Source organism: Astatotilapia calliptera, chromosome 23, assembly GCF_900246225.1.
Source record: "Astatotilapia calliptera chromosome 23, fAstCal1.2, whole genome shotgun sequence".
NCBI lineage: Eukaryota > Metazoa > Chordata > Actinopteri > Cichliformes > Cichlidae > Astatotilapia > Astatotilapia calliptera.
The window spans coordinates 19,290,636-19,318,279 of record NC_039323.1 but is presented as its reverse complement, the minus strand read 5'-3'; the positions used below and the strand labels follow the sequence as shown (position 1 = coordinate 19,318,279).

General features: G+C 39.0%; 1 protein-coding gene across 3 annotated transcripts in view; it reads right to left on the bottom strand.

The window, feature by feature from the left end:
* Positions 1-11,066: 11,066 nt before the first annotated feature.
* LOC113015554 (ALK and LTK ligand 2-like) overlaps positions 11,067-27,644 on the bottom strand; it is a 31,394-nt gene continuing 14,816 nt past the window's right edge. For 2 of the 3 annotated variants that reach the window (XM_026157563.1, XM_026157562.1), the window contains exons 3-6: positions 21,209-21,262; positions 20,340-20,420; positions 17,967-18,042; positions 11,067-11,742 (exon numbers count right to left, since the gene is read on the bottom strand). In XM_026157563.1, the coding sequence (XP_026013348.1) occupies positions 17,978-18,042; positions 20,340-20,420; positions 21,209-21,262 (200 nt within the window). In that variant the 3' untranslated portion in view covers positions 11,067-11,742; positions 17,967-17,977. Of the gene's footprint in view, positions 11,743-17,966; positions 18,043-20,165; positions 20,228-20,339; positions 20,421-21,208; positions 21,263-27,644 lie in introns of those variants that run through there. The other variant, XM_026157564.1, reaches the window with a different exon arrangement.

The following is a 27,644-nucleotide window of genomic DNA, read 5'->3' as shown; positions in this document are numbered from 1 at the left end:
TGTTTTAGAAGATTTCAGCTTTTTTGAGGAAATGGTCTGGAAATGAAGTGTGTCTGTATACTTGTATACTCCATCCATGGCAGAAAAAGTGAGTGGCCAGCAAAATATTTATTTTAATTTGAAAGGGAATTATCAAAATGTTTTTTGTTATTATTTGAAATGTGCAAAAACAAAAAAAAGGTTTGGTTATAGCTCCCTTTTTTTAAATGGACCTTTTGATGTGCATTTGTGAGAGGTCACCAGATTTACAGGGGGAAAAAGAATAAAAAAAATACTTGTTTTTCAATACAGTTGTGTGAGTTTGAAATTGATCATTATCTGGCCCAGATAAATTCCTCGGTTTGAAAATCTGGTCCAACTAAATTTTTAGTTGAGTAGCCATGATGTATAATATAATGCAAAATTGGTCCTAGGACAGAACCCTGTAGAACTCCATAAATAAACGTTGTATGTGAAGAGGAATCTCCATTTACATGAAGAAACTGGAGTTTCTTAGGTATACAGTATATGAATCAAACCATTACAGGGCAAAGCTTTTAATTTCTATGGCATACTCTAATCATTTTTAACTTTCACTAATGCTCTGTTCTATGATGAGTTCTGAAACCTGACTGAAATTCTGCAAATGAAATACTTCTCTGCAGACGGTCAGTTAGCTATTTTACAACTACTCTTTAACCCTTTAAGACCTACCATAGAACCAAGGCCGCCAGAGCTTTATATTTTTACATGCTCTAGAGCCATTTTTGGGAGTATTTCAAGTTGCTATACATCAATACAACTGTTATAGCCCATATTTTATGTATACATTAAGTCCATAGTAACTACATAAATTGCAAAAAAGTGCAATAAACTACAAAAAATCTTTTTTTTGTTTGTTTGTTTGTTTTTACATATATTTCTACTTGGACAAATTTAAGAGGTTTATCCCTCAAAACTTTAAATACAAAAAAGTTGCAAAAAATAGTTTACAACAGGAAATTTATTTTGAGTGTCTTTATAGTTTTATTTTTGAGATACATCAATTTTTATATACTGCAGGAAAAACGAAAAACAACCCTATGATGCAAATTTGCAAAGAAAACAGCATGTGCATCAAAATAAACTATTTCCAGCAGTGCAATTCGAGTTCTAAGCATCCCAGAAACTATTCAGGAAAGCATAAAGTCAAACATGACTTATAAAAACACCAGTATACACTTTTAAGGCCTACAAGTAAAAAACTACATTTTCCACGAAAATGACGTCACTTCCGGTTTCGGGCAGGTAATGGCGGACATGCGATCGTGCTGATGTCTGTTTCAATGTAGGAAGTGTTATGAACAGCTGATCGGATCGGCAAAGCGTGTTTCTGGAATATTATGTTTTTGTTCCTGCAAGCACTTTTTATACAGTTTTTGCAAAATTATATGTGGAAGGAAACCGTGACCTAGGACAAGCTGATGGCATAAAATGTAAGTACAACTCCTCCGGTTTCATATGCAAAAAAAATTATTGCGCTAGCTTACGCGGTTCCGGTTCTACAGGGATTTAAAAATATTTACGCAAAACGGAGCGTGCTGCTCTGACCGGCTTTAAAGGGTTAAATAATTCTTGAGGTTTTGCTTCCAACAACTCCTGGGTTTCACTAGATGACTTGGGTTTTGAAATACAACCATGCTTCTGTGACCCATAAAGCTAACCTAGTTAGCAAGTAGTTTCTACCCATTTGGGAGCCTCAACTTCCAATTTGTCTAACCCCTGCAAAATCTCTTATTTACAGATTCTTGACTTTAAACGCACGTGTTCACTGAAAGAATTTGGAGAGGTTTTTTTCTTAGTATTATCTTAGTGCTTTTTTGGTTTTAGGAAATAAAGTTGAATTTGGGCCCAGAAATGGTTAATAATATCAGATTTAATAAGCAGACATATCAGTGAAGTATTTCTCACTAAATAACATTTGCATTGTATTTACAGTCATTAAAAACATAACTGTCACAAGCTTAGTAACTGTTTATTTGATCAAAACTCACATGCAAACAAATTGAAACAGAGTCAGCTTGGAAACAGAAGTCCATATGGTCTCTGAAGTCTTGGTATGTAACAGATTTGATTGTTGACCTTCGTACAAGCCTCAGTTAAGCAAAGCAAATGGAAAAACAGCTCAGTTCAAGCTCAGAACAAGATAATGGAAATGGTTGCCAAAACTGCAGTAGAGCTGGTCGAACTACAACCACACACACACACACATTTGACAGTTTGCCTAATTATTATAAAATTTCTTGAAGTAATATTTTGGGAACATCAAGCTAAAAGCAAACAGGCAGACAGACAGATCATTACCCTGTTAAAGGACTTGCGCCATTTCTATTATTACTCCAGCTGTGCGTTATTGAACAGTCAGGAGAAATTCCTGCAGCTGCAGACAGGTTTGTGTGAGTTTTTTTCTTTTTTGAACAGGATAAACAAAAGATTCAAATACCTGAAGTTTTAACAGTTTTTAAATATTCTATGGTTATTCAAAAGTTCAGTCACGCACGTGTTTATGAGTGGTTTGTTGGCACTAAAGTTGAAAATAAAGACGTGTGCGTGTTGTGTGAAAAGGTCAGAGACATTAGTCAGATTGGCTCAGAGACAAGAGAGGAAATATTCCCTTCAAACATGAAACCGTGCAGCAGCCAAAGTCAACAGTTCTGCTATGTTGTTCACCCTGTCAGAGACAAACGACTCCTCCAATGGCAAGTCACACATTCACATCCAAGCTCACCAAGAGCATGATTTACCTCTGATCTACTGAACAAGACGACAGGACAAAGGATCCTTAAAGCCACTGGCTATAAAACACCCTCAAAGAGATTAAAAAATGATAACGAATGATAAAAATTACTTTCAAATTTAAATAGAGTTGCAGTAAGTAACCACAAACTGATATATAATGAACATATAATGATAAAACTTATTGTACCTTCATAGGTACAATGGCTTTGTGACTGGGACGGTAACTTCTAAAGAACTGCTGTTATACACTTGACTCGGTACTTACTATATGTTGTTTACATTTGTTGTTTGTACCTTCTAGAGACCAATCTTGAAAAAGGATAGAAAGAAATACACTTAGTTGAGTCTTGGCTAACAAAATACTAAACTCAGCTTGCCCTAAGGCTTTACAGGGTTGATTAACAAAAACCAATGAACCACTTGCAATTTCCACACAAGCACCCACAAAACAACAACAAAACTAAAAGGAGTACTGTTGTCTACAATCATAGGAAGAGTAAGATGACAAAAATATCCTCAGCTCCAAATATAATTACATATTAATATAATGTGTCACTCAACATGCCTCTCCCATCAGAGCACTCATTAATTTCAGAGCACTACCAAAAGGAATTCCTTTGATGTCATTTTGATGAAACCCTGCAAAGAAATGACGCTTCTTCAGTGCGCAGTCCAGCACAAGCACGTCAGAATACTGTGCAAATCATTAAAAGCCCATTTTAATTGAAAATAATACAAAAGCAATATGTTGAATGTTTGGTTTTTGGAAAAAAAAAAAAAAAAGGTTATTTTGAGTTTGATGCCAACAACACATTCCCAAAAAGACAAGAGTAGCTAAAAAACTGTATTATGGTATTATGGTTTGACCAATCAGAATCTGAGATTCTGTTTGGAAATGATGGTCACTGTATCTTCTGGGCAAAAGAATCTAGTTATCTAGTTTCTGGTTAACACACTGTTTAAACCCAGCATTGGTGGTGGTATAGGGTATTAGTATACATAGCACTGGTAACTTGAATATTGTAAAAGTACTACAGGGAGTGCAAAATTATTAGGCAAATGAGTATTTTGTCCACATCATCATCTTCATGCATGTTGTCTTACTCCAAGCTGTATAGGCTCGAAAGCCTACTACCAATTAAGCATATTAGGTGATGTGCATCTCTGTAATGAGAAGGGGTGTGGTCTAATGACATCAACACCCTATATCAGGTGTGCATAATTATTAGGCAACGTCCTTTCCTTTGGCAAAATGGGTCAAAAGAAGGACTTGACAGGCTCAGAAAAGTCAAAAATAGTGAGATATCTTGCAGAGGGATGCAGCAGTCTCAAAATTGCAAAGCTTCTGAAGCGTGATCATCGAACAATCAAGCGTTTCATTCAAAATAGTCAACAGGGTCACAAGAAGCGTGTGCCCAAAAGCACAAGGTGTGCAATACTCAGAGACATGGCCAACGTAAGAAAGGCTGAAAGACGACCACCACTGAACAAGACACACAAGCTGAAACGTCAAGACTGGGCCAAGAAATATCTCAAGACTGGTTTTTCTAAGGTTTTATGGACTGATGAAATGAGAGTGAGTCTTGATGGGCCAGATGGATGGGCCCGTGGCTGGATTGGTAAAGGGCAGAGAGCTCCAGTCCGACTCAGACGCCAGCAAGGTGGAGGTGGAGTACTGGTTTGGGCTGGTATCATCAAAGATGAGCTTGTGGGGCCTTTTCGGGTTGCGGATGGAGTCAAGCTCAACTCCCAGTCCTACTGCCAGTTTCTGGAAGACACCTTCAAGCAGTGGTACAGGAAGAAGTCTGCATCCTTCAAGAAAAACATGATTTTCATGCAGGACAATGCTCCATCACACGCGTCCAAGTACTCCACAGCGTGGCTGGCAAGAAAGGGTATAAAAGAAGAAAAACTAATGACATGGCCTCCTTGTTCACCTGATCTGAACCCCATTGAGAACCTGTGGTCCATCATCAAATGTGAGATTTACAAGGAGGGAAAACAGTACACCTCTCTGAACAGTGTCTGGGAGGCTGTGGTTGCTGCTGCACACAATCTTGATGGTGAACAGATCAAAACACTGACATAATCCATGGATGGCAGGCTTTTGAGTGTCCTTGCAAAGAAAGGTGGCTATATTGGTCGCTGATTTGTTTTTGTTTTGTTTTTGAATGTCAGAAATGTATATTTGTGAATGTGGAGATGTTATATTGGTTTCACTGGTAAAAATAAATAATTGAAATGGGAATATATTGGTTTTTTGTTAAGTTGCCTAATAATTATGCACAGTAATAGTCACCTGCACACACAGATATCCCCCTAAAATAGCTAAAACTAAAAACAAACTAAAAACTACTTCCAAAAACATTCAGCTTTGATATTAATGAGTTTTTTGGGTTCATTGAGAACATGGTTGTTGTTCAATAATAAAATTATTCCTCAAAAATACAACTTGCCTAATAATTCTGCACCCCCTGTATTAATGGTGAACCACAGTTATGGGTTTAGGGGCAAAACATGCTGCCAACCAAGTAGGGATTGGAACCAGTTCTCTACAAGAAACAAGTTCCCAGTAGTTCAGTTCCTTAGAATTGTTAGCCTGCTTGCCTATCATTCCCACTTATCAGTTCTATGTGCAGTTGCTCTACAATCAGCTGATTTTAGTCTGTGCGCTGGAGGAGGAAAATATTTGCACAGTCTGCAGGGTGGATATGGACAATACCTTTATTTTTATTCTATAAAAGGATAAAAGTGTGATAGTAAAGTGTATACTGCATCCAAGACAGAAACATCTGCATTGTGATGCTACAACTTTGTATCAAGCATCTGCACAGACAGCATGCTAACACTAAGGCTACGTTCACACTGCAGGTCTTAATGCTCAATTCCGATTTTTTGATCAAATACGATTTTTTTGTCTGCTTGTTCACGCTACAAATAAAATGCGACAGCAAACGCGCTCTAGTGTGAACCCTCAAAGCGGCCCACATACGCAAAAGAAGACGTCACACACAACGCACTCTGTTTAGACCCAGAGCAAACAATATTGTTTGACTGATGGCCCTTAATATAAAGACTTCGGACTTTACGTTTCCCAATTTTTTGCTTTAAGTTATTTTGTTATTTACATAATAATGTATATAACCTAATAATTATCCTTATTGCTGTTTTAGAGAGGAGCGGTGCTTCAAAGGATAGTTGCAGATTTCTGTCAGAATCTGCAGATTATACAGTATAAAATCTCCAACGTTGTCTTCCCAACAGTTTCACTGACATCTACGCTGGATGGCCAGGAAGCGTTCACTATGTCTTCTCGGGCGCGTCTCTGGCACTGATAATTGGTGTCTGTCTTGTGTTAGTGATATAAAAGACGGATTTAATGCGACATGACCGTTCAAACAGCAGTCGCTTTCTAAAACATCGGAAATGTATCGGATTCAGTACCACATACGAAAGTGAGTCAGATCGGATTTGAAAATATCGGATCTGAGCTGTTCACACTGTCATACCATGATCGGATATGGGTCGCATAGGGTCAAAAAAATCAGATTTGATGCGCTTTCACCTGCAGTGTGAACGTAGCCTAAGCCACCCAAGAACCCAAAGTGATGTTAAAGCTGAGTGAATGATGACCCCAGACAAGGAGTCATCTGTTTGTTGCCTGAACTTTAATAGGCAACAGATGTTTGACTGCAAACAGTTTTGACCTGTTCATGTTTCTAAAGGAGAATCACTGCAGTGGTCACTGATCACAAGTCTTTTTGTGGTGTTTTTTCATCTTTGCTTTGTGCTGTCTGCTTTGTGTTTATACCTAAATACCTAGTGAAAAATCTTATGTGTGTCCTCATTAGGATAGGAATTTGTGTTGGTGTATAAGAAAATAGTCTGCAGATTTATATGGTTTATTGGCAATTATGAGACAAAGACATTTCAGGTAATTTTAAGGAGAAACACTGAAGTAATGTTACGAGTAGTGCAAAGAATTACTTTCTCTTTGGGAATAATTAAGTAACATACTGCTTTACTTTTAAGAAAAGTCTAATTTTGTAATACATTATAAACAGTTGACCACACAGCATTGAATTAATTTGTATGAATGTGATTTCTTTTATGTGCTGGTTAGCGATGGTGGTGACTCTTAAAGACACTGCAATAGAACCCCTAATAAAAGAATCGAGATGAACTGATAAGTGGTATCAATAATGGAATCCCAATTGCTAAATTCTTGTCCAGTCCCATCCTTAAATCCAAGCTATGTGTTTTTTTAGGGAAGGTCTTGCTTATTCAGTGAGACTACACCAAACACCATTCTGCAATGATCTAAACACTCATGATCTTGATTGCTTGCATTTTGGACATATCCAGATCTCACAACCATAAGTTCAGGCTGGAATAAAGGTGAACTGGTAAATTGAAGAATCTCTCTTCACCACTGTATTGCTGCTGAAGCCACACCAATACTCCAATCCATCACATACTCAATCTTTCTACCATATGTGAATAAGAACCAAACATACTCGAACTCCCTTGTGAGGAACTCCCTCGCTTGGGGGAGCCCTCTCCTCCAACCCGAGGAAGCATTCCACCATTTTCCAGAACTCCCATAGTCTCAGACTTGGAGATGCTGACTCTGATCAGAGCTGGTACTAGGCAAAGGGCTCCAGTGCATGCTGGAGGTCTTGCTCTGATTAAAAACCAATAGAATCACATGATCTGTAAGAAGCAGGGATGCTATCCTGAGGTTTCCAAAATGGATTCTCTCCATATGTCAGCTATGCTATCAAATCCTGTCCATGAATATGAAGCTTATGCATAATTTCAATAAAGATCTGTAATCACTCATCTGCCTGCTTTTCTTGGATGTTAGGCTGCTTTTCTGTTCTAACACTGACCTCTCCTTATTTAAATCACAAACAGGAGATGAGCGACAAGCATGGAGGAGTCCAGCATCCACTGAAAACATGCTTGACTTTGTGTGAAGGATGTGGAAACAGCTCTCTCTTTGGTTATACAGGGTGGTCCATTTATATGGATACACCGTAATAACATGGGAATGGTTGGTGATATTAAAGTCCTGTTTGTGGCACATTAGTATATGTGGGGGGCAAACTCCTCAAGATGGGTGGTGACCATGGTGGCCATTTAGAAGTCGGCCATCTTGGATACAACTTTTGTTTTTTCAATAGGAAGAGGGCCATGTGACACATCAAATTTATTGGGAATGTCACAAGAAGAACAATGGTGTGCTTGGTTTCAATGTAACTTTATTCTTTCATAAGTTATTTACAAGTTTCTGACCACTTATAAATTGGGTTCAATGTGCTGCCCATTGTGTTGGATTGTCAATGCAACCCTCTTCTCTCACTCTTCACACACTGATAGCAACACCGCAGGAGAAATGCCAGCACAGGCATCCAGTATCCGTAGTTTCAGGTGCTGCACATCTCGTATCTTCACACCATAGACAATTGCCTTCAGATGACCCCAAAGATAAAAGTCTAAGGGGGTGAGATCGGGAGACCTTGGGGGCCATTCAACTGGCCCACGATGACCAATCCACTTTCCAGGAAACTGTTCATCTAGGAATGCTCGGACCTGGCACCCATAATGTGGTGGTGCACCAGCTTGCTGGAAAAACTCAGGGAACTTGCCAGCTTCAGTGCATAAAGAGGGAAAAACATCATTATGTAGCAATTTCAAATATCCAGTGGCCTTGAGGTTACCACTGATGAAGAATGGACCCACTATCGTTGTACCCATATACCACACCAAACCATCACTTTTGTTGTTCCAACAGTCTTGGAGGGATCCATCCAAGGTGGGTTAGTGTCAGACCAATTGTTAGATTTGTATTGTTGATTGTCATTTATGCTTAGAAATATCTACTCATATACGCTTAGAGTTTTATAATCAATGTCATGTTGGTAGAGGTTTGATCCTTAGTAGTCTGTGGAGACTCTGTGTGCCTCCCAGAGCACTTTGGCATGCACACGCAACTTAAGGTCATGAGAGAGGTTATATCTGCTCTTTCTGATTTATGGTATAGAAGGACACCTACTCTGTATCTGGTTAAGTACAAGAGCCTTTTGTTTAGATGGACCGCTAGACTCCTGGCACCAGCTTTGGGGAGTCTTCATGGGGTCACATCTTGACCCCCCCCCCCCCCCCCCCCCCACACACACACACACAAACACACACATACTTACACGACACACACAGACAAGGTATTCTTTGTCCACATGTATACCTATATGAAACGTCATATGTTAATGAACCTATACACATTCATGTAACCAAAATAAAAGGAGTGCTATGGGGAACCTGGCTGAGAGTCTGACGGAGGTCAAGTGGGTGGAACGACACTTGGCTCCAGGCAGGCCTCCCTCATGCATGAGTAACACAAAGAACTTTGCCTACTTGTGTCTTGCTTTTGCTGTGTAGTAAATTGTCTTGAACGTTCCAGCGAATAGGTTTATGCTACAAACCTATCACCAATAGCAGATGTTTTGTTTGTTTGTTAAACATAAAAGTTTGCCTCATCGCTGAACAAAATCTTCTGCGTGAACTGAGGGTCCTGTTCCAATTTTTGTTTTGCCCATTCTGCAAATTCTGTGTGCCGGCCTGGGTTATCCTCGTTGAGATGCTGGAGTTTGTAAGGGTGCCATTTGTGAGTAGCAAATATCAGCCGAAGGGATGTTCGACTAATGCCACTCTCCAGTGACATGCGCCAAGTGCTATGCTGTGGGCTCTTGCTGAATGAAGCTAGGACAGCCACTGATGTTTCTTCATTAGTGACAGTTTTCTTGCGTCCACATTTTGGCAAATTGAAGGCTTCAGAGGGGCTTTTAATAAATTTAAGGGTCCTAGAGGAACCCTTTGAGGGAGGAGGTGTTACGTCCCTCTGCAGCCCCTAATCATCTCAATGTCTTCAGTTGGTGCTAATTGGCCACACCTAGTCAGGTGTGGATAAAAGCATACCTGAGGCAAGCTTCCCAGGGAGCTCACTAGTCTTTGCCTTGGTGGCACTAGCCATTTTAGCCAACCTGATAGTCCATTTTAAGGTAAAACCTCGTTTCACCTACACTCTGGTATTCGTCTCCTTTTTTTATGTTGCGGCTTTTGAGCCGGGTCGTAACACAAATCCAACACTGAACCAGTTTCACGAAACTTAGCAAGCAGTTTGCTAACTGTAGCATGGGAGATGGGTGGTCTCGTAGGGTGTCTTGCATTGAAATCTGCTGCAATGACTCAGTTACTGCGTTCACTAGATATAAACACAATTTCGATCTGCTCCTCATGTGTTAACCTCTTCGACATGTCAATGGCTGTGAACAAAGAGAAACTTGTAAATAACTCATGAAAGAATAAAGTTACGTTGAAACCAAGCACACCATTGTTTTTCTTGTGACATTACCAATAAGTTTGATGTGTCACATGGCCCTCTTCCTATTGAAAAAATAAAAGTTGTATCCAAGATGGCCGACTTCTAAATGGCCACCATGGTCACCCCCCATCTTGAGGAGTTTGCCCCCTCACATATACAAATGTGCCACAAACAGGACTTTAATATCACCAACCAGTCCCATTTTATTACGGTGTATCCATATAAATGGACCACCCTGTATATTGACAATGGACGCAAGACCCACACTCCTGCAGTACACCCTATAGGTGTCCCCTTGCAAACCAATTGTAAGCCTTCTCCAATGCCATAAGTTCATGCAGATTGTATGGTCAAATTCCCATGATCCCTCCAGATGTTGTGCATGGCTGAACATCTGGTCCACTGTCCCATGGCCAGGATGGATTCCACATTGTACCGCCTGAACACAAAGTTCAAGAATTCATCTTTCCCAAACAACATGAAATAAACTTTCCTGGGGAAGCTGAGCAGGGTGATACTCCAATAATTGACACACATGCTCCAACTCTCTAGTTCCCCTTTTTTAAAAATGAGAACTAATTTCATGACCTACCACTCCATTGCTGCTGTCCAGGATCGAGGGGGTTTAAGGGGTGTGACAACTAAGTCACCCTCACAAAATACTGGACACTAACCAAACTTAATTTAATGGTAGTGTAATAGTATTCATGGCCGTCGGGTCTATAGGTGAATTTTTTTTTTTTAAATTGCATTATTTTTATTTTATATTTAATATAGGCTACCAGCATTTTATGAAACTCTTCATTCAGCTTTTCCCCCCCTAAGAATAAAAAGATGGACTTTACAGATTCAAAAACAAAAAATGAAGCAAAAATGAAATCTCACACGAGCATGGATATATATCAAATGATTATCTTTAATCCTTTTTCTGTATTTACATATTGCACACTGGGCTGCAGCTTTAACAATATAAATATATGGAATATTATTACTTTAATTATAAGTAATTATTATGTATGATGTCACATAAAACACATTCAGCATCCACTCAGAGGTTTAGTCCATTTTGTTTCCCCCTGCGTCTTCAAATAGAAGGTCAAACCTTGGCCCTTTGTCCAAAAAAAGTCCCCAAACACTGAAGAAGACATTTTGTCCCAGGTAAGTTTTGTCTCTCAGTTCCATGTCCAAATAGCTCTGTTATAAACCAGTAGAGTGTCTGAGGTTGTCCAGTACAGCAGGAATCGACCAAAGAACAGAGTAGAGGTAAAAAAGGCAAAAATGATTCGACGAATGCCGAGATGAGTCTACACAAAGTTGAACAAAACTCAAGTTTTTGCTCGAAAAAGTCCAAAAATCCTGTCATAGAAAATTTACACCTGTCTGTAGTGTGTATACAAGGTGAATGGTTGTTGGAGATAAACAGCTGAATCGAATAAAATAGAAAACAATCATTTTGATTTCCAATTGTGGATCAAGTCGGCTGAGCTCACTGGCTCCAGCAGATTTTCAGAGGTTTGTTTATAACTTTTCCTGCTGCTGGTCAACAGAGAGGATGAACCTTCTTGCTGCACCCTGTTATGCCAAAACTTCATGTCCAGAGCCTGTGGAAGAAAGACACGAAAAAACTTTTGCTAAGATGAAGACTGAAGAAGAGGATTCAGAATAAGCACAGATAAAAGGTACTTGTGATGGCTGCATGTACAGCCACACAGTGGTAATATCCACCATGTTAGTGTAGAGGCTTATATATTGCATTCACATTTGTCTTTAAATAGGACTTAATTTACAGGACAACAAATAACTGGTTTTGGTTTAGAATTAATTCACATGTCCACATAACAGTGTATTCTATAAGAAGTGCGCACATTTTAGTTTACACTGTTATGTATGATTTAATCTTTGTTTTCTGAGTTACCGTAGTTGCAGCTGCTCCAGTCCCTTGATTGAGGACCCAAGAGGTGGAAAAGGGGTGGAGCGGGCTTTGATGGAAGACTGCAAATTAGCTCATTCCATAACTCGGGGCCATGGGGGGGAATTGGAGTTCATTATGTTAGTTCCAGTTAGGTTTTGTGTGTTTTACCCCTCTGTGTTTTTGTGGGCTGATCAGCCACTATTTAAGTTTCCCCTTTGTCTCGTTAAGTGAGGTCAGTTTGTTTGAGTTATCAGTATGGTTTGTTAACTTTGAGTTCTGTTATTTTAACCTCTTTTATGGGCCCAAGATTTTGATTCTTTTTGCATGATTTAACCAATTATGTTTTTGGATTAAATAAAAATCATTTTTTTGGACTTTAACCTGTGCCTAAGTTTCCTTCGCTGCTCAGTCCATCACAGTACTGCAAATTGTTTTTCAGGGGCTCACGGTTGTTACATGTTCAAGTAACTGTACTATATTGACTTTATAAATTAAACAAAGGGGGAAAAAATATCCAGGCTTTTAGTTTTTAGTATGAGTCAGTTAGACAGGCTCTGTAGAACTTGTGGTTCTGTGTGGTCTATAGTACAAGTACAGGTCGTACAGGCTCCAAATAATATCTTGCTGGTTATACAGGTTCCACACGTTACAAAAGATTTTTTAATTCAAGTTTTACAGGTTCTGCTTGATTTTATTAGATGTAGATATTAAACTTAGCAGATTCTACTTACTCAAAACTATAACAATTTTATGAGAAAAGTCTGAAAACGTCACATTTAACAGGTTCTACAGGCCCTTTCTGACACTGGGCTTTACAGGTATTATTGTAGGGTGCACCTACAGGCTTTACAGACTGGTTCTACCATAAAGGAGATCAATAAGCCAAGGGAGTCATTGGCTTATTTTCTCATAGACTTCTAAACAATAATAGTACTTTTGCAACCAGAGTTGCATTTTTCACTAATTATCCATTAGTGAAAAATATGCCTGTCAATGAATATTTTAATTTTGTTAAGACAAATTAATATTTTATTCAAAAGGAACATTTGATTCTGAAAATTAATCAACACTACCAGTAGCTCACTTTTTCCTGAGTGGTACAAATTGTTAAGCTTTTCCATTTGTTAGAACCAACACTGTTGGTGTGTTAACAAATCACCATGAGCTATTTGGCATCAGCTGATATAAAAGTCTCACTGCCTAAGGCACTGCTGCCATTGAAAGGAGAGAGCCATAAAGATTGGGCCTAATGAAATATTTGAATAGTGTGATATTAAGTATGATTTTTTGAATGAATAACTTAATAAATTTGATTGCTCAGGTAGAGTAGAAAAGTGCTAAATGAGTACCTGTTCATTTACCTTAAGTATCAGCATTGGAGACAAATGGTTTCCGTCTGGTCCCGTCACCATAAAGCCTTGCAATGATATCTGTCTTACTTTAATGTTCTACAATCAATACAAAGATACACTGGATCTCAATACTGGTCACTAAATTCTTGTTTAGATGATTCCTTAAGGTCTTATGCCTGACTACTTACATGGTTACCATAGATGATGGTTTCAAAGGACTGCTTTAAAACGTATTATCCTTTTTGATTCTAATTGGCCTCCGTCAGTTCTAACGTTTTACATAAAAGGACATAATTAAAACATCTAGCCCTTGCTAAGTCATCAAATTAGCTACAGTGGGGCAAAAGAGTATTTAGTCAGCCACCGATTGTGCAAGTTCCCCCACTTAAAACGATGACAGAGGTCAGTAATTTGCACCAGAGGTACACTTCAACTGTGAGAGACAGAATGTGAAAAAAAAATCCATGAATTCACATGGTAGGATTTGTAAAGAATTTATTCGTAAATCAGGGTGGAAAATAAGTATTTGGTCACCTCAAACAAGGAAAATCTCTGGCTCTCACAGACCTGTAACGTCTTCTGTAAGAAGCTTTTCTGTCCCCCACTCGTTACCTGTATGAATGGCACCTGTTTGAACTCATCATCTGTATAAAAGACACCAGTCCACAGCCTCAAACAGTCAGACTCCAAACTCCGCCATGGCCAAGACCAAAGAGCTTTCGAAGGACACCAGGAAAAGTATTGTAGACCTGCACCAGACTGGGAAGAGTGAATCTACAATAGGCAAGCAGCTTGGTGTGAAAAAAATCAACTGTGGGAGCAATCATCAGAAAATGGAAGACATACAAGACCACTGATAATCTCCCTCGATCTGGGGATCCACGCAAGATCTCATCCCGTGGGGTCAAAATGATCATGAGAACGGTGAGCAAAGATCCCAGAACCACACGGGGGGACCTGGTGAATGACCTGCAGAGAGCTGGGACCAAAGTAACAAAGGTCACCATCAGTAACACACTACAACGGCAGGGAATCAAATCCCGCAGTGCCAGACGTGTTCCGCTGCTGAAGCCAGTGCATGTCCAGGCCCGTCTGAAGTTTGCCAGAGAGCACATGGATGATACAGCAGAGGATTGGGAGAATGTCATATGGTCAGATGAAACCAAAGTAGAACTTTTTGGTATAAACTCAACTCGTCGTGTTTGGAGGAAGAAGAATACTGAGTTGCATCCCAAGAACACCATACCTACTGTGAAGCATGGGGGTGGAAACATCATGCTATGGGGCTGTTTTTCTGCCAAGGGGACAGGACGACTGATCCGTGTTAAGGACAGAATGAATGGGGCCGTGTATCGTGAGATTTTGAGCCAAAACCTCCTTCCATCAGTGAGAACTTTGAAGATGAAACGAGGCTGGGTCTTCCAACATGACAATGATCCAAAACACACCGCCCGGGCAACAAAGGAGTGGCTCCGTAAGAAGCATTTGAAAGTCCTGGAGTGGCCTAGCCAGTCTCCAGACCTCAACCCCATAGAAAATCTGTGGCGGGAGTTGAAAGTCCGTGTTGCTCGGCGACAGCCCCAAAACATCACTGCTCTCGAGAAGATCTGCACGGAGGAATGGGCCAAAATACCAGCTACTGTGTGTGCAAACCTGGGGCCCGTTCTTCGTACCTCGCTAAGTAAGTTAGCTGGATTAGATTGTTGACGATTTCGCGTGATCCTGGATCGTTCGGTTCCCCGAAGCTCATCCGGGACTTGCTGTCATAGCAACAGAGCCGTAAGCGTAAACCTGCTCGGGAGCAGGTTTACTTTATGTAAACAGGATTAGATCGCGGCCACGCAGGTATGTCCGCTTCATTTATACGAAAGCAACAGCGATATTTTACCACTGTTTCACCATAAATAAATAACATCAATGTAACTAAAGATAATGCAGCACTTGATCCTTTTATTGATGTCACACAGATACATACAGGTCATTTCCTAAAAAAGGGAAATGTACTATTAACATTCTATTACATGTATGTGATTATTACAGATGTAATTCATATTTCAGAGTAGTAATTGTAAATTACTTCGTGTAATCAAGATGAGAGACCACGGCTATAAAAGCGAAGGTGGATTTGGGAAGCCTGTCGCAGCCATGTCCTGTCCGTATACGCGACCAACCCATTGCGGAAGGTGCAAGATTGATAAGGAGAGTCCTCAGAATTCAGCGTATATTGCGGGATAGACAGGATCCTTTAGCTCAGCGCGACAGTGTGCTCATTGAGAGATATCGATATTCCCGTGAGGGTATTATTTACTTAACCAACTTGTTGACGAGGGGGTGCAGGACCACCACCTGTCTTTTTTTCCTCTGCCCTTTTCTTGGTTGCTGTTATGAACAAACTAACAGAGTATTACAGGCCAGTATTACCTTGCCAAGAGACGCAAAGCAATCTAAGAGATAAATATTACCATTCTGTAGAATACTCCTGTATTCCACTTTTACTTGTTCCCATGTTCTTGTGGGTCCTGTTGTGGCTCTAATGTGAAAGGGGATATAATATAACATATTATAATATAATATAATGCCATATGATATTGGACAATATAGTGTCGATAGATCTACCCTACCGCCTACTGGTGTTGGCCAGAGGGGCCGATGGCGCGATATGGCAGCCTGGCTACAACCGTAGCTGCCTCCACCAGTGTGTGAATGTGGGAGTGAATGAATAGTGGTATCGTAAAGCGCTTTGGGTGCCTTGGAAAGCGCTATATAAATCCAATCCATTATTATTATTATTAAATTACCTACGAGTTTGATTTGTCAGCAACTTTCTGCCAGCCCTCTCTCCTTGCTTTTGCAGCCTTTGCAGTGTTCTCTTGCGTTTTAATTAAACTCTGAAACTCCTGAAATCCCTCACTCATGAGTTCTTGCTCTGCTGCCGGAAAATACCGAGCACGCCCCTTCGACATTTTCGCCGACCAATCAGCGGGTTGCCGATCAATGTTTCTACTATCGATGCGTAGCCCCTTTTACGACACCTTTTACGACGTACGAAGAACAGGCCCCTGGTAAAGACCTATAGTAAACGTTTGACCTCTGTTATTGCCAACAAAGGTTATGTTACAAAGTATTGAGTTGTATTTTTGTTATTGACCAAATACTTATTTTCCACCCTGATTTACGAATAAATTCTTTACAAATCCTACCATGTGGATTCATGGATTTTTTTTTCACATTCTGTCTCTCACAGTTGAAGTGTACCTCTGGTGCAAATTACTGACCTCTGTCATCATTTTAAGTGGGGGAACTTGCACAATCGGTGGCTGACTAAATACTTTTTTGCCCAACTGTAAATAGAACCTCACTAACTGATCGTCAGCAAGTGTAACCAGTATGCAGGTCTGTGCTATAAGTTCTACTGTCTATACAGTAATGATTTCCAACTTGTAGTCACAACGCCATTAACATGTGGTTGTTTAATTGAAATCTATTTTTAAACAACTTCTTGTTTTCCTTGATTGTCTCTGTTTTTAATACTTTACATTTTGTCTTATCCATATTTACCAGTTCTATAGCTCTCAGGGCTCTGAAATATTACCATCTGATCAAAGTTCTCTTATTTTAAGGCTTCTTAACGATTTTTTAGGTTCTCTTGATTCCTCATATTCTACAGACTTCTGCTAGTCTCAGGGTCATTTTGTGTTAAACTCTGTCTGAACTTATCTCTGTAGTTATTTGGGTGCTAGATATAAGCCTAACAATGGTCACATTGTGTTGGGGCTGTTTATGTTCTTCTTCTGTGGTCTTGTGGTCTGCACTGAAATGGATGCTCACTGGAAGCTTGCCCGGTGCTTTGCACCCTTAGTGATTTCACATAATGCTGTTAATACTGCGTTTTAGTCTGTCTTCTTGAGTGCATCAACAAACAACAAACATTTTCTCTTTCTTTAGCCTTGGGAACGATCAGCTTCCCTGGTAGGTTTCTGTCATCAGACTTTAACCTCACGGTTCATCAATAACATCTATTCATTACTGCTTCTACCAGCTTTAAACTTTGACCTGTATATATTTCCTCTAACTGCTATTTCCTGCCTTTGGGGTTCAGATTGAAATGTAAGAAAAGGAGTATTGACAATTTAAACATTTATCATGAGGCATAGCTGCAAGAAAAAAAAGTTTATGAACGCTTTATTTCCTGATCAAATGAGAGCTGACCTTCATCTAAGTCAACTATAGATCAAAATGTCATTAATGACAATAGCCCAGTATGCAAAAAGAAAGTGAAGCCCTTTTTAATTAGAAAGTTACTTCAAGGCAGGTGTTCAAGCAAAGGAAAATAAGATTAGAAGTGGAAGGCTGATGCTTTGCCATAGCTAAAGTTATACTTTGATCATAAAAACTTAATCCTACAGAAATCACATCATGAGCACAATCGTGACAGAGGTAAAGAAAAAACCCAGAAGTAACACATTTTCCTGTTATTTAATTGCTTTTCTGTTAGTTGATTACTGTGGTGTAGTATGAATAGCCATAAAAGTTAAAAAATCTATGCAGTTGTCGGTCTTACCATTTGTCTGTTTATCTCTCTGAACAGCGAGGGCTCTTGGCCAGTTGAATCAGGAGACGAGCACATCTTTTATAGTCTGCAGAGAAGCAAAACAACACACTGTGTTTAACTGCTGCTTGAAAAAATCAATTTACTAAATTTCCAAAACCAAACACGACCTGCAGCTGCAGTGTCACGAGATGTTTAGCCTAGATGAGTGAGAAGACTGGTAACAAGAGGAACTGTTAGCTAGAAGCCATCCGATCTGACTAATCCTGGGGATAGCAGTAATTGATCATACATCACCAAAACGTAACTATTAATAAAGTGAAAAACTTGTTCTACTTGGACTTGTCATGAACAAAAGTGTTTAAATACTCTGTGAGAAAACTGCCCTTTTAAAAATGAATGGTTTTCCACACATGACTAATTTCCTAATTGATTTAACTTAAATGTGAGTTTGTATGTGCTTGCTCAAACATTTTATTTATAGACATAATTACAAAGCAGTGACATCAAAAGTTTGGGTAGTAAATAAACTACTGTCTTGAAAGCAATCTACTATATTATATATTATTATACATAAATGTAGGACTATCAAGGTGTAACCTCTGATGTATTTAGTTGTATTTATTGTGTTTAGTTCAGTACAAAACTCTCCCCATACATCCTTTGATTGCCCTAGTAATGTATCTGCTTGTTAACCTTGAAAGTCTGCAACAAGAAGACATAAACCTTCCCTCTTGAACAAACCAGGTCAAAAACTCAATATTTTAGGCAACACAAAAAATTCTTCTATAACCTCTGTAACCAAGACGGTGCCCATAACTAAAGTATGGGCACCTTCTTGGTTGCACTGTTTGTATATTTCTAATTTCCAAAGTCACCACCATGAATTCACAATGACATCAACTTCAGATGTGAATGAGATAAGAAACTTGAACTTAGATAAACATTTTTTCTTCTCTGTCGTCTGACAAACATCCAGCCGATAAACCGACGGATTTACTGTGTAAACAGCCTCTGAACAAGTTTGAACCTCCACAGCTCCTGTAGTGCTCACCTTTAACATGCCTGACACTGCCGCCACACAAATGCATACACACACAAACACATTCACATTTTTAGCTGTGTCTCTGTGAAAACCTTTGTTCAGATACTTTAATCCAAGGAGATTTCAGCTACTACAGCTCACTGGTTTAAACTTTATTGTAAAACAACAAAAAGTTCCAGGTAGGCATCAAATGAAAGTGGGAAAAGTGCACCTGTACAAATAAAGTATATGACTAATGATTCATCTAATGGTTCAGGGCAATAAGAAAAAGAGAATATTCTAATCAATGTGGGTATTAAATGAGAATTATTATGGATGTACGCTACATGTCTGAGTGTCCTCACAATTAATAAATCAGGCTCAATCACGAGCCTTAAATTTCACAGCGGTCCTCACAAACTTGCTTGGGCACACATATTTCTATCCACACATACACTCACTCTCTCCAAGAAAAACAAAAAGCTACATGCATGATTTAATATCATAAGAGCTGATGCTGTTCTGACATGATTACACTGATAACAGTGTAACACAGTGTGGTTGTGTGTTAAAACACGTCTTATCCTGTTTTTTCAATCTCAACAAACTCCTGCAGCAACACATCACTGTGACACACACACACTAACAAGAAGGAATCTAACCAGCAATCATTGGTATGACTCTCAAATCATTCGGTGCCTTTGTGTGGATGAATTCCTGTTTAAAGATGAGACGTTGTTTTTGCCTACATCACTACTCTACAGATCTTTTCTAGCGTTCAGACTATTTTAGACTTCCTGTTTAAAGTTCTGTGGGCTGAGAATGCCTCATAAAAGCACGAGTCTTCATAAGAAGGAAAAACCAACATTTTTTGTGTGTGTGTGTGTGTGTGTGTGTGTGTGTGTGTGTGTGTGTGTTAAAAACAGGCGCTAAATTTCAAGAAACTTGGCAGAGAAGCAAAGCATGACCAAAGGAAGAATCTATTTTATTTTGCTACTGAATCATTTTTCTTTAACGTGGGGAAAAAGGACGTTGACCTTGGTGGAGGATTTGCTCTTTCAATCCAATCCTACTTTTCTGCAACAGGAAATATGCTTTGAAGCAAAATATGACAGGATCCAGACATAACTTCTAAGATATTTCTTGAATTTATTTACATATTTGACATATTTTCCTTTTCCCCAAGTATTCAGTCCTGGACACTCGTACATTCCTCAGTCTACTTCGGAAACCTGTTTGTTTTTTCTTTCTGTAAAATTTTGCCAGAGAAATGAGAGGGTGAAATGAACAAATAGCTAGTGCAAGTAATTCCACTACTTCAGCTTTCATGTTTTTCAGGATAAGATAATTAAAAGACTCACAGGCTGGCTCTGTGCAGTCCCTGGTTTTGTGGTACAGTCGGTGGAACTGTTTTCGGCACTTTGGGCTGAAGTATAGAGGACCTGAGGAGAGAAAGAAAAGTGGTAAGTCAGGCATAAAAAGTCAACACAATGATGAGCTTTGTTTGTAGAAAGAGCTATGAGTCCTTTAAGAAAGGCAGTGTTGGTGGTCTTGCAACCACAACTAGTTCTGGCTGCAAATGAAAAATTTAGCAGCCAAGCATCCAATAAACTTTGAGCTACTAAAATTTGGACTTTATTTGATAAAGTACTGTAGCCCACAAACACTTTTCTGTTCAATGCTGTTTCAAAAACAAAAAAAGTTGGGAATCAGAATGCAATATTTTGTAAATAAAGAGAATACAGCGATCTGCAAATCAGAGAAAGCCTATATTTAAATGAGAAATCTTTTAAATCCCTCATTTAAATAAACACACAAATATATATATATATATATATATATATATATATATATATATAAGTGTCATTTAAATTTAAAATTTGATGCAGCATCATTTTTAAAAGAGTTAGAATATGAGTAAAAAGTGTTTTAATACTAAACTAAAAAGGTTATTCGTAGCATTACTGGATATAAAAAGTGAATCCTACAGAGGCTGAGTGAGAGGCTGAATGTCAGCACTGAATTAAAAACAAATATTAGTGCACATGTCAGGAGTCACTGTGAAGGCATCATTAATGCTAAGTGATATAAGCAGGTTTAGGAGCAATGACGATGCGTCTAAACCTCCACATTGTGTCTTTTCCAGCGGAGGCCTCACCTAATTCATCAAGAGGATGCCAAATGACATTGTATAACTCTCCAAACACCTGTGGTCTTATGGTTTTCATACCTGTCAGGTGTATGATGAAATTTTGCTTGCTGTGTGGGTCTTTGGGATGAGCCTCTGAAAAACAAATAAAAATCTATGATAACAAAACAACACTGCAGTCACTATAATAGCAGCAGTATATAATGGTATAGACAAATACTGGAGTCTGTTTATGCCACAATTTGATTTAATATGTTTTTTCCAGACACATAACATATTTAGACCAAGTGGGAATGGGCCTAAATGTTCACAGTGCTCTACTTACTACAAGGGTGTAAAATGGTCAAGGAGGCCTTTTTTTTTTATCCTCTAAGCGCATTTGGTTGCACAGAAATCAGACAACTATGAAGGAAATGGTTATGAATAACCAATAAATATACCATACCCACAGGCCCGGAGATCAGTCAGCGATCCCCTAGGAACCATCACTTTTGGGGAAAAAAAAATATTTTCTCTAACCGGCTGTTGAGTGGTTGCCGGGCAGTCACTTGGTGAAATTGGTTACAAAGACGTATAATGTATCACACAGTAAATGTCTTGCAATTGCTTTGATCACTGGCAGGTTACCGGTGTTGCTTGCAGTTTGCATGGAAGATTGTCCGCACACACTTGCCAACTACTTATACTGAAGAGGTCCTGAAGCTGTGAAAATGACAAAAGACAAAAACTGAACCTGCACGCCTTCAAAATACTCTTCAGTTTCACTTGTGGACAGCCAACAATTTTCAGCAACCATTCTCCAACCAACAGGGGAATAGACAGACCTGTGGTTTCAAGGAGGTTGTATGACTGAGCCTTAGATAAGGTGTGAGTGGGCCTTCTTCAAAGTCCTCATCTCATATAAGGAAGTTCAAGGTAATACCTGAAATTTAGGGAGGTTGAATGTCTGGTGTCCTGGTGCAGCCACAACAACCTGGTGCTAAATGCCCAGAAGACAGTGGAGATTATTGTGGACTTCAGGAAGCACACAGCCCCACTCCCCCCATCATCCTGACTGACACCCCCATCACCTCTGTGGACTCATTCCGCTTCCTGGGTACCACTATCAGCCAGGACCTGAAGTGGGAGCCCACCATCACCTCCGTCGTTAAGAAAGCCCAGCAGAGGATGTACTTCCTGAGGCAGCTGATGAAATTCAACCTGCCAACGATGATGCAATTCTACACCGCAATCATCAAGTCCATCCTCACCTCCTCCATCACCGTGTGGTACGCTGGAGCCACTATCAGGGACAAACAGAGACTGCAGCGTGTTGTGCGCTCTGCTGAGAAGGTGATTGGCTGCAGACTCCCATCTCTGCAGGACCTGTACACCTCCAGGACACTGGGGCGTGCAGCTCGGATCTCAGCTGACCCTTCTCACCCTGGACACAGTCTGTTTGACCTGCTCCCCTCAGGCAGGAGGCTCCGGTCCATTCGCACCAGAACCTCTCGCCATAAGAACAGTTTCTTCCCCTCTGCTGTTGGACACATGAACAATAACCATATGACTGTTCCCACCACTAACACATGACCCTACGCTGTGTTCACGGCATCATTCCATGTTTGGCACTGATCACCACCTGCACTCATGTATATATCTATCTACTTAGCACTTTTAATTTTTATTCTTATTTTTATTTTAATGTCTATTTTAGCGTAATTTATGACAGTATGTTTGCACTGAAGCACCGCAGCAATTTCCTAATGTTGTAAACCTGCTCAACATTTGGCAATAAAACACTTTCTGATTCTGATTCTGAAATGTTGCTGCACACTTTGACTATACTTTTCTGTCTATTTTTGTTTTTTATGTTCAGTAACTTGTATCATCAGAAAAAATGAGAATGTAAGAACAATTGTTCTCATAAAAGCCATCAACACAAAAATCCCTCATAAAGATTTTGATAAACGTGTATGCACTGGTGAGCTTTTCTATAGACAGTATTCACATGACACTCAAAGTTCATTATGTTCATTATCTTTAAGTCGTGTTGTATCAGAGATTAACTTTAGAGGAATTCCAGTTGACCATAGTGTATACATCTACTAAAATCCAATTTTAAAATGCAATACATGGATATAGATTAAATACCTAAACAATATGACACGGCTACTGTTTCCTTCCCCTTTACCCACAGTAGCAATACTAGTTGAATCTTACCTGTACTACTTTCATTCAAAAATGGCATCTTCAACAAATAGTTGTGTCATTTTCATTATGCAGAATTTGAGCGTATATTTGAGAGTAAATGTCAAACCAAGCAAAATTATATATGAGTAGCTCTTTGCAGTGGATGCACAGGACGTTATCGCTGGATCCTGAGAGAAACTAAAAAATAAAACTATTCTCAGGCAATTTTTGCACTAATAGGGATCATCTTTCCTCTTTGACTTCAAAGCAGATTTATGAAGGATTATGAAAGTAACAATAATACTGATATTACTGATAAATAATACAGTTTATTGCCCATAGTTCTGTTAACATGAAAGTTTGGAGATGTGAGATTGTAAGTGAAATCACATCAATTAAAAGAAGGACTGAGGCATAGAGGACAATTTAGGTTAGACAGGTTTAAGGTCAGTTTTATATGTCAGCTGGTTTGTGTTTGATATACATTCAAATTTCAAATCCAGTCATCTATTGCTATTGAAGTAGTATTGAGGTTTAGGTGAAAGAAAGAGTTTGTAAATCTGTTTATCTTTCTTATTCCAATTATACAGTGGTTGTGGCAGAGGTGGGGTTCTATCTTGGGTTTTTGTTGAGAAAGCTGCCACTGAAAAAGAAGGTGCCTTAGGCTGCTTACTCCTCTGTGTCCATGCAGAAAGGTTGATGTATTACTAATGTCAGAGAGGAGTGGAAGTAGAAGGAGATAGAGTCCACCAGGCAGTGACAGTGGTATTCATGATGTTAAATCTGAAGCAGTTGTGGGTGTGAACAGAGTTATCATGACACCTTTACAGATGATCTGTTGAATATACCGAGCCTCCCAGGCACCAAAGTAGTAGGAACATTTTTAGATATTCTTTGTTTGGGGTTTTGGACCATAGTTATTTTAACTGAGGGCCTTTTGACTTTGTATTGTAAAATATATAGAGAGTGTTAAACTAAGGGAGAAGAAGGAACCTAATGATGGATTAACAAGAGTCATGCAAACAGAGTTTAAATATACAGTTTCATTGGACTTTGTTTAAGCCTGGATTCCGATGTATTAATGGGTTGAGTATCCCAATCCAAAGAGTTTATAGAAAGAGTTTGGTAATGGAATATCCGGAAGCATTGCCAGAGTTGCAAATCAGACTGTGACCTGACTGGATGGAGATGGAAGGACGGTTGGTTTCATATACCAAAATGTCATCGGCATATACAGTAGACTCAATTTTATGATAGTGTGAAATGGCAAATAATTATATGAAATGTGTAAATAATACTGGTAAGATACCACAATGTGGAGTCAAACTCAGGAACTTCTTGCTGTGAGACAACAGAGTTTAAAGAAATATAGATCAGCAACTAGCCACAGGGGGCCACAAGACGGTTCCTACCAAAGCCTCGATAAATGGGGAGAGATGCAGGAAAGGTCTTTGCCAGCTTAAACATATGGATCATCACGAATAAGATTTCCACCTTTTGAGTGAGTTAGAAGGAGAGAATCTCTTTGCTTCCATCACAAGATCATACTGGATAACAGTGTAATAACAATAAATCAGTGACACTGAGCCTTTATTATTTTTGTTCAAAACACAGTGGAAGAAACTGGGAGGCTTCACATTCTCATCTGACTCAACCATAAAAAAATCACAGAAATATGAAACAGATGTAAAAACTCCTGAAGGCCAAACTTGTGACATGACCTTGCTGATACATCAGCAAGACTGTTGTTTTAAACACAAGGAACTTACAAGTTCAGCTGCAGAGTTACCCTCTTTTCTCAAAAGACACTGAAAAGGTCAAACGTGTCTCACTAGTTTTCTTTGCTGAATAAATGGAGGTCACACTGATGTGGAAACCCCACGGACAGGCCTGAAGTCATTTATTCTGTCATATTTCTGTTCTTTGGCAATTTATGAAGTTAAACGCTCTGGGATTTAAATGAAATAAAAATAGGAGCAAATATATTTATCGTTATTAGGAATTTAGATGAACATAACCCCCCATAGATTTGGTCTCCTACAACAGTTGGAGGTCCAGGATCTCTATGATAGATAGAAGGACTCAATCTTTGACATTAAAGGAATTATTTCTAACACTTTTATCCAAAACATTGTACAGAAAGCCATAAGATAGCATAGAGTCCTGAAATCATTTGCAGCAGCACCTGTTTCACTGTTATACAGATGGCTATTAAAATCTCATGGGTCTGCTAAAAACACCTTTAAAGCCTTAAGTGAGCTTGAGGAATTTCTGTTAGCAAAAAAATCCCAAATTCACAAGCTGGAACTAGAAGTTGAACAATCTTGTTCAACATTCATGAGATTTATTAGTACAAGCAAATCTCTTTGCTTCCATCACAAGATCAGACTGGATAACAGTGTAATAACAATAAATCAGTGACACTGAGCCTTTATTAAAAGAACTCAACTCACTGCAACTCAAGCGGTGCATACATCTAATCCAGCTTGTTCACAGTCTCACAGGGTGGAAAGGATTAAGAGTTTAAGCAAAAGTAACAACATAATGGCTAAAAAAGTAAAAGTCCTGTGTTGTCACGCTTGACAAATTTCAAGATAAATGGCAGCGGGTCACATTCTAATAAAACACAAGGCCCATTCCAGTACCTGGACGACATGGGGAGAAAAAGGATTAAATAGAGTAAACAATAGTTCAAATGTCTGTTGGAGAATAAAATCCCAGAGGCTAAAAGTTAAATGTGAACACAGCTCTGAGGCTGATTCAAACAAGAAGTTCTTTTTATTAATCTGCACTGTTTTACTGCTGGACCCCTTTGCCTGCTTTTTAGAGAGTATAACATTTTATGTTGTTTTCCAGCTGGGAATTATGAATCATTTTCAAATTAAACTCTCAAAAGCTGAATGGAACTGTGGAAAAGGATCAGTCATTGGATGGATCAGCTACAACATGGTCACCCCCCTCCTAAGCTGCCAGTCTGGCATGGGGGCGCTGGTAGTGTTGGGTCAGGCTTGTTTTAGTGCAACCCGCAGGTGATTGAATGAATCTGGGAAGTTTTTTATGCTTGTTGACATGTTTCTTGAGTTGCTTCCAGGCAGTTTTTGTGGTGTTTGATCTATGCATGCAATGTTGTTTCACCATGTTGATTTTCTAACGTTTTTTTTAACACTAACAAAGCATATTGGGAAGTCTGCTGACAGCGTAAGGTAGATACTTTAAGCCAAAATAATTTACATTTATGACTCTGACATCATCTGAAAGTAAAAAGTGGACACTGTTTGTAACCATCATTAAAGCCTTAAACTTTTCCTGTTGTGAGGTTAAAGTACTTTCTGCTGTTTTAAATCCCAATGTATTGTTCACACAATGCAGTCCTTTCTAAAATTGGACACATTTGCTCTGCTGAACTTTTTTCACACATAAGATGAGAGTGGACCCTCAGTAACAGTTATTCTACAAAATTTTTGTAGGGCTGGTTTGAGTCTACTAAATACAAGGCTTTGCAGTGAAGAAATATTGGCTTAAAATGATGGTAAAAGATAAAATGATCCTTTAAGAGGTGCCCTGGCTGATAGTTCCTCAGATGTGCAGAGGACCAAACAATGACAGCAGTCTTCTCTGTTAAAATTATCCTCACAAAAGTTCCTTTAAGGGTCTGGCCTCAGCTCGCAGCTCTAATGGAGCCAGCTGTAAATGCTCTGATGATTTAAGAGGGATTTGTCTTGCTGATCCAAACAACAAAAAGATCTCAAACGGCTGCAAGTCTGACTGATTGCGCCGTCACTCTTGAGGCATTTCTGCCTTTTCGGCACCAGCTGGAGACGAATGGACCTCACTCAGATTTCTCTGTGACATTGCTTTTGGTTTGTTCACACAAACAGAAATATTTGGATTTTCTGTCGTTCATCACACAAGACAATGCTTCGGTCTAGTTTTACTTTTTCTTTCATTTGTTTCACATAAACTGAATCTGTTTAGCTTGAGAACTCTTACAAAACAGACTAGTCTCAAAGTGTTCCATTAAAAATAAAAGAAGTCCTGCATGCAAAGACATTGTTAACATGACAAATGTACAATTTTGTTTCTCAGTCCCTTGTTGCTATTTATCCATCAGGATTGTTTTAGTGTCAGTTGCTTAGTTTTGGTGATATCCACTGTTGAGATGTTTGTCTTTTCCTGAAAATAATGTTATTAAATGGCATTCACTGGTGGTACTCAAAGCCCCAACTAAATAAATAATTAATAAATAATAGATCGAAATTAAATCAAATAACAAACTCAACATTTCTTTCTCAAATAATGACTAGACTACTTAAAAGAACCCCCCAAAAATCCAATTCTTGTTTAA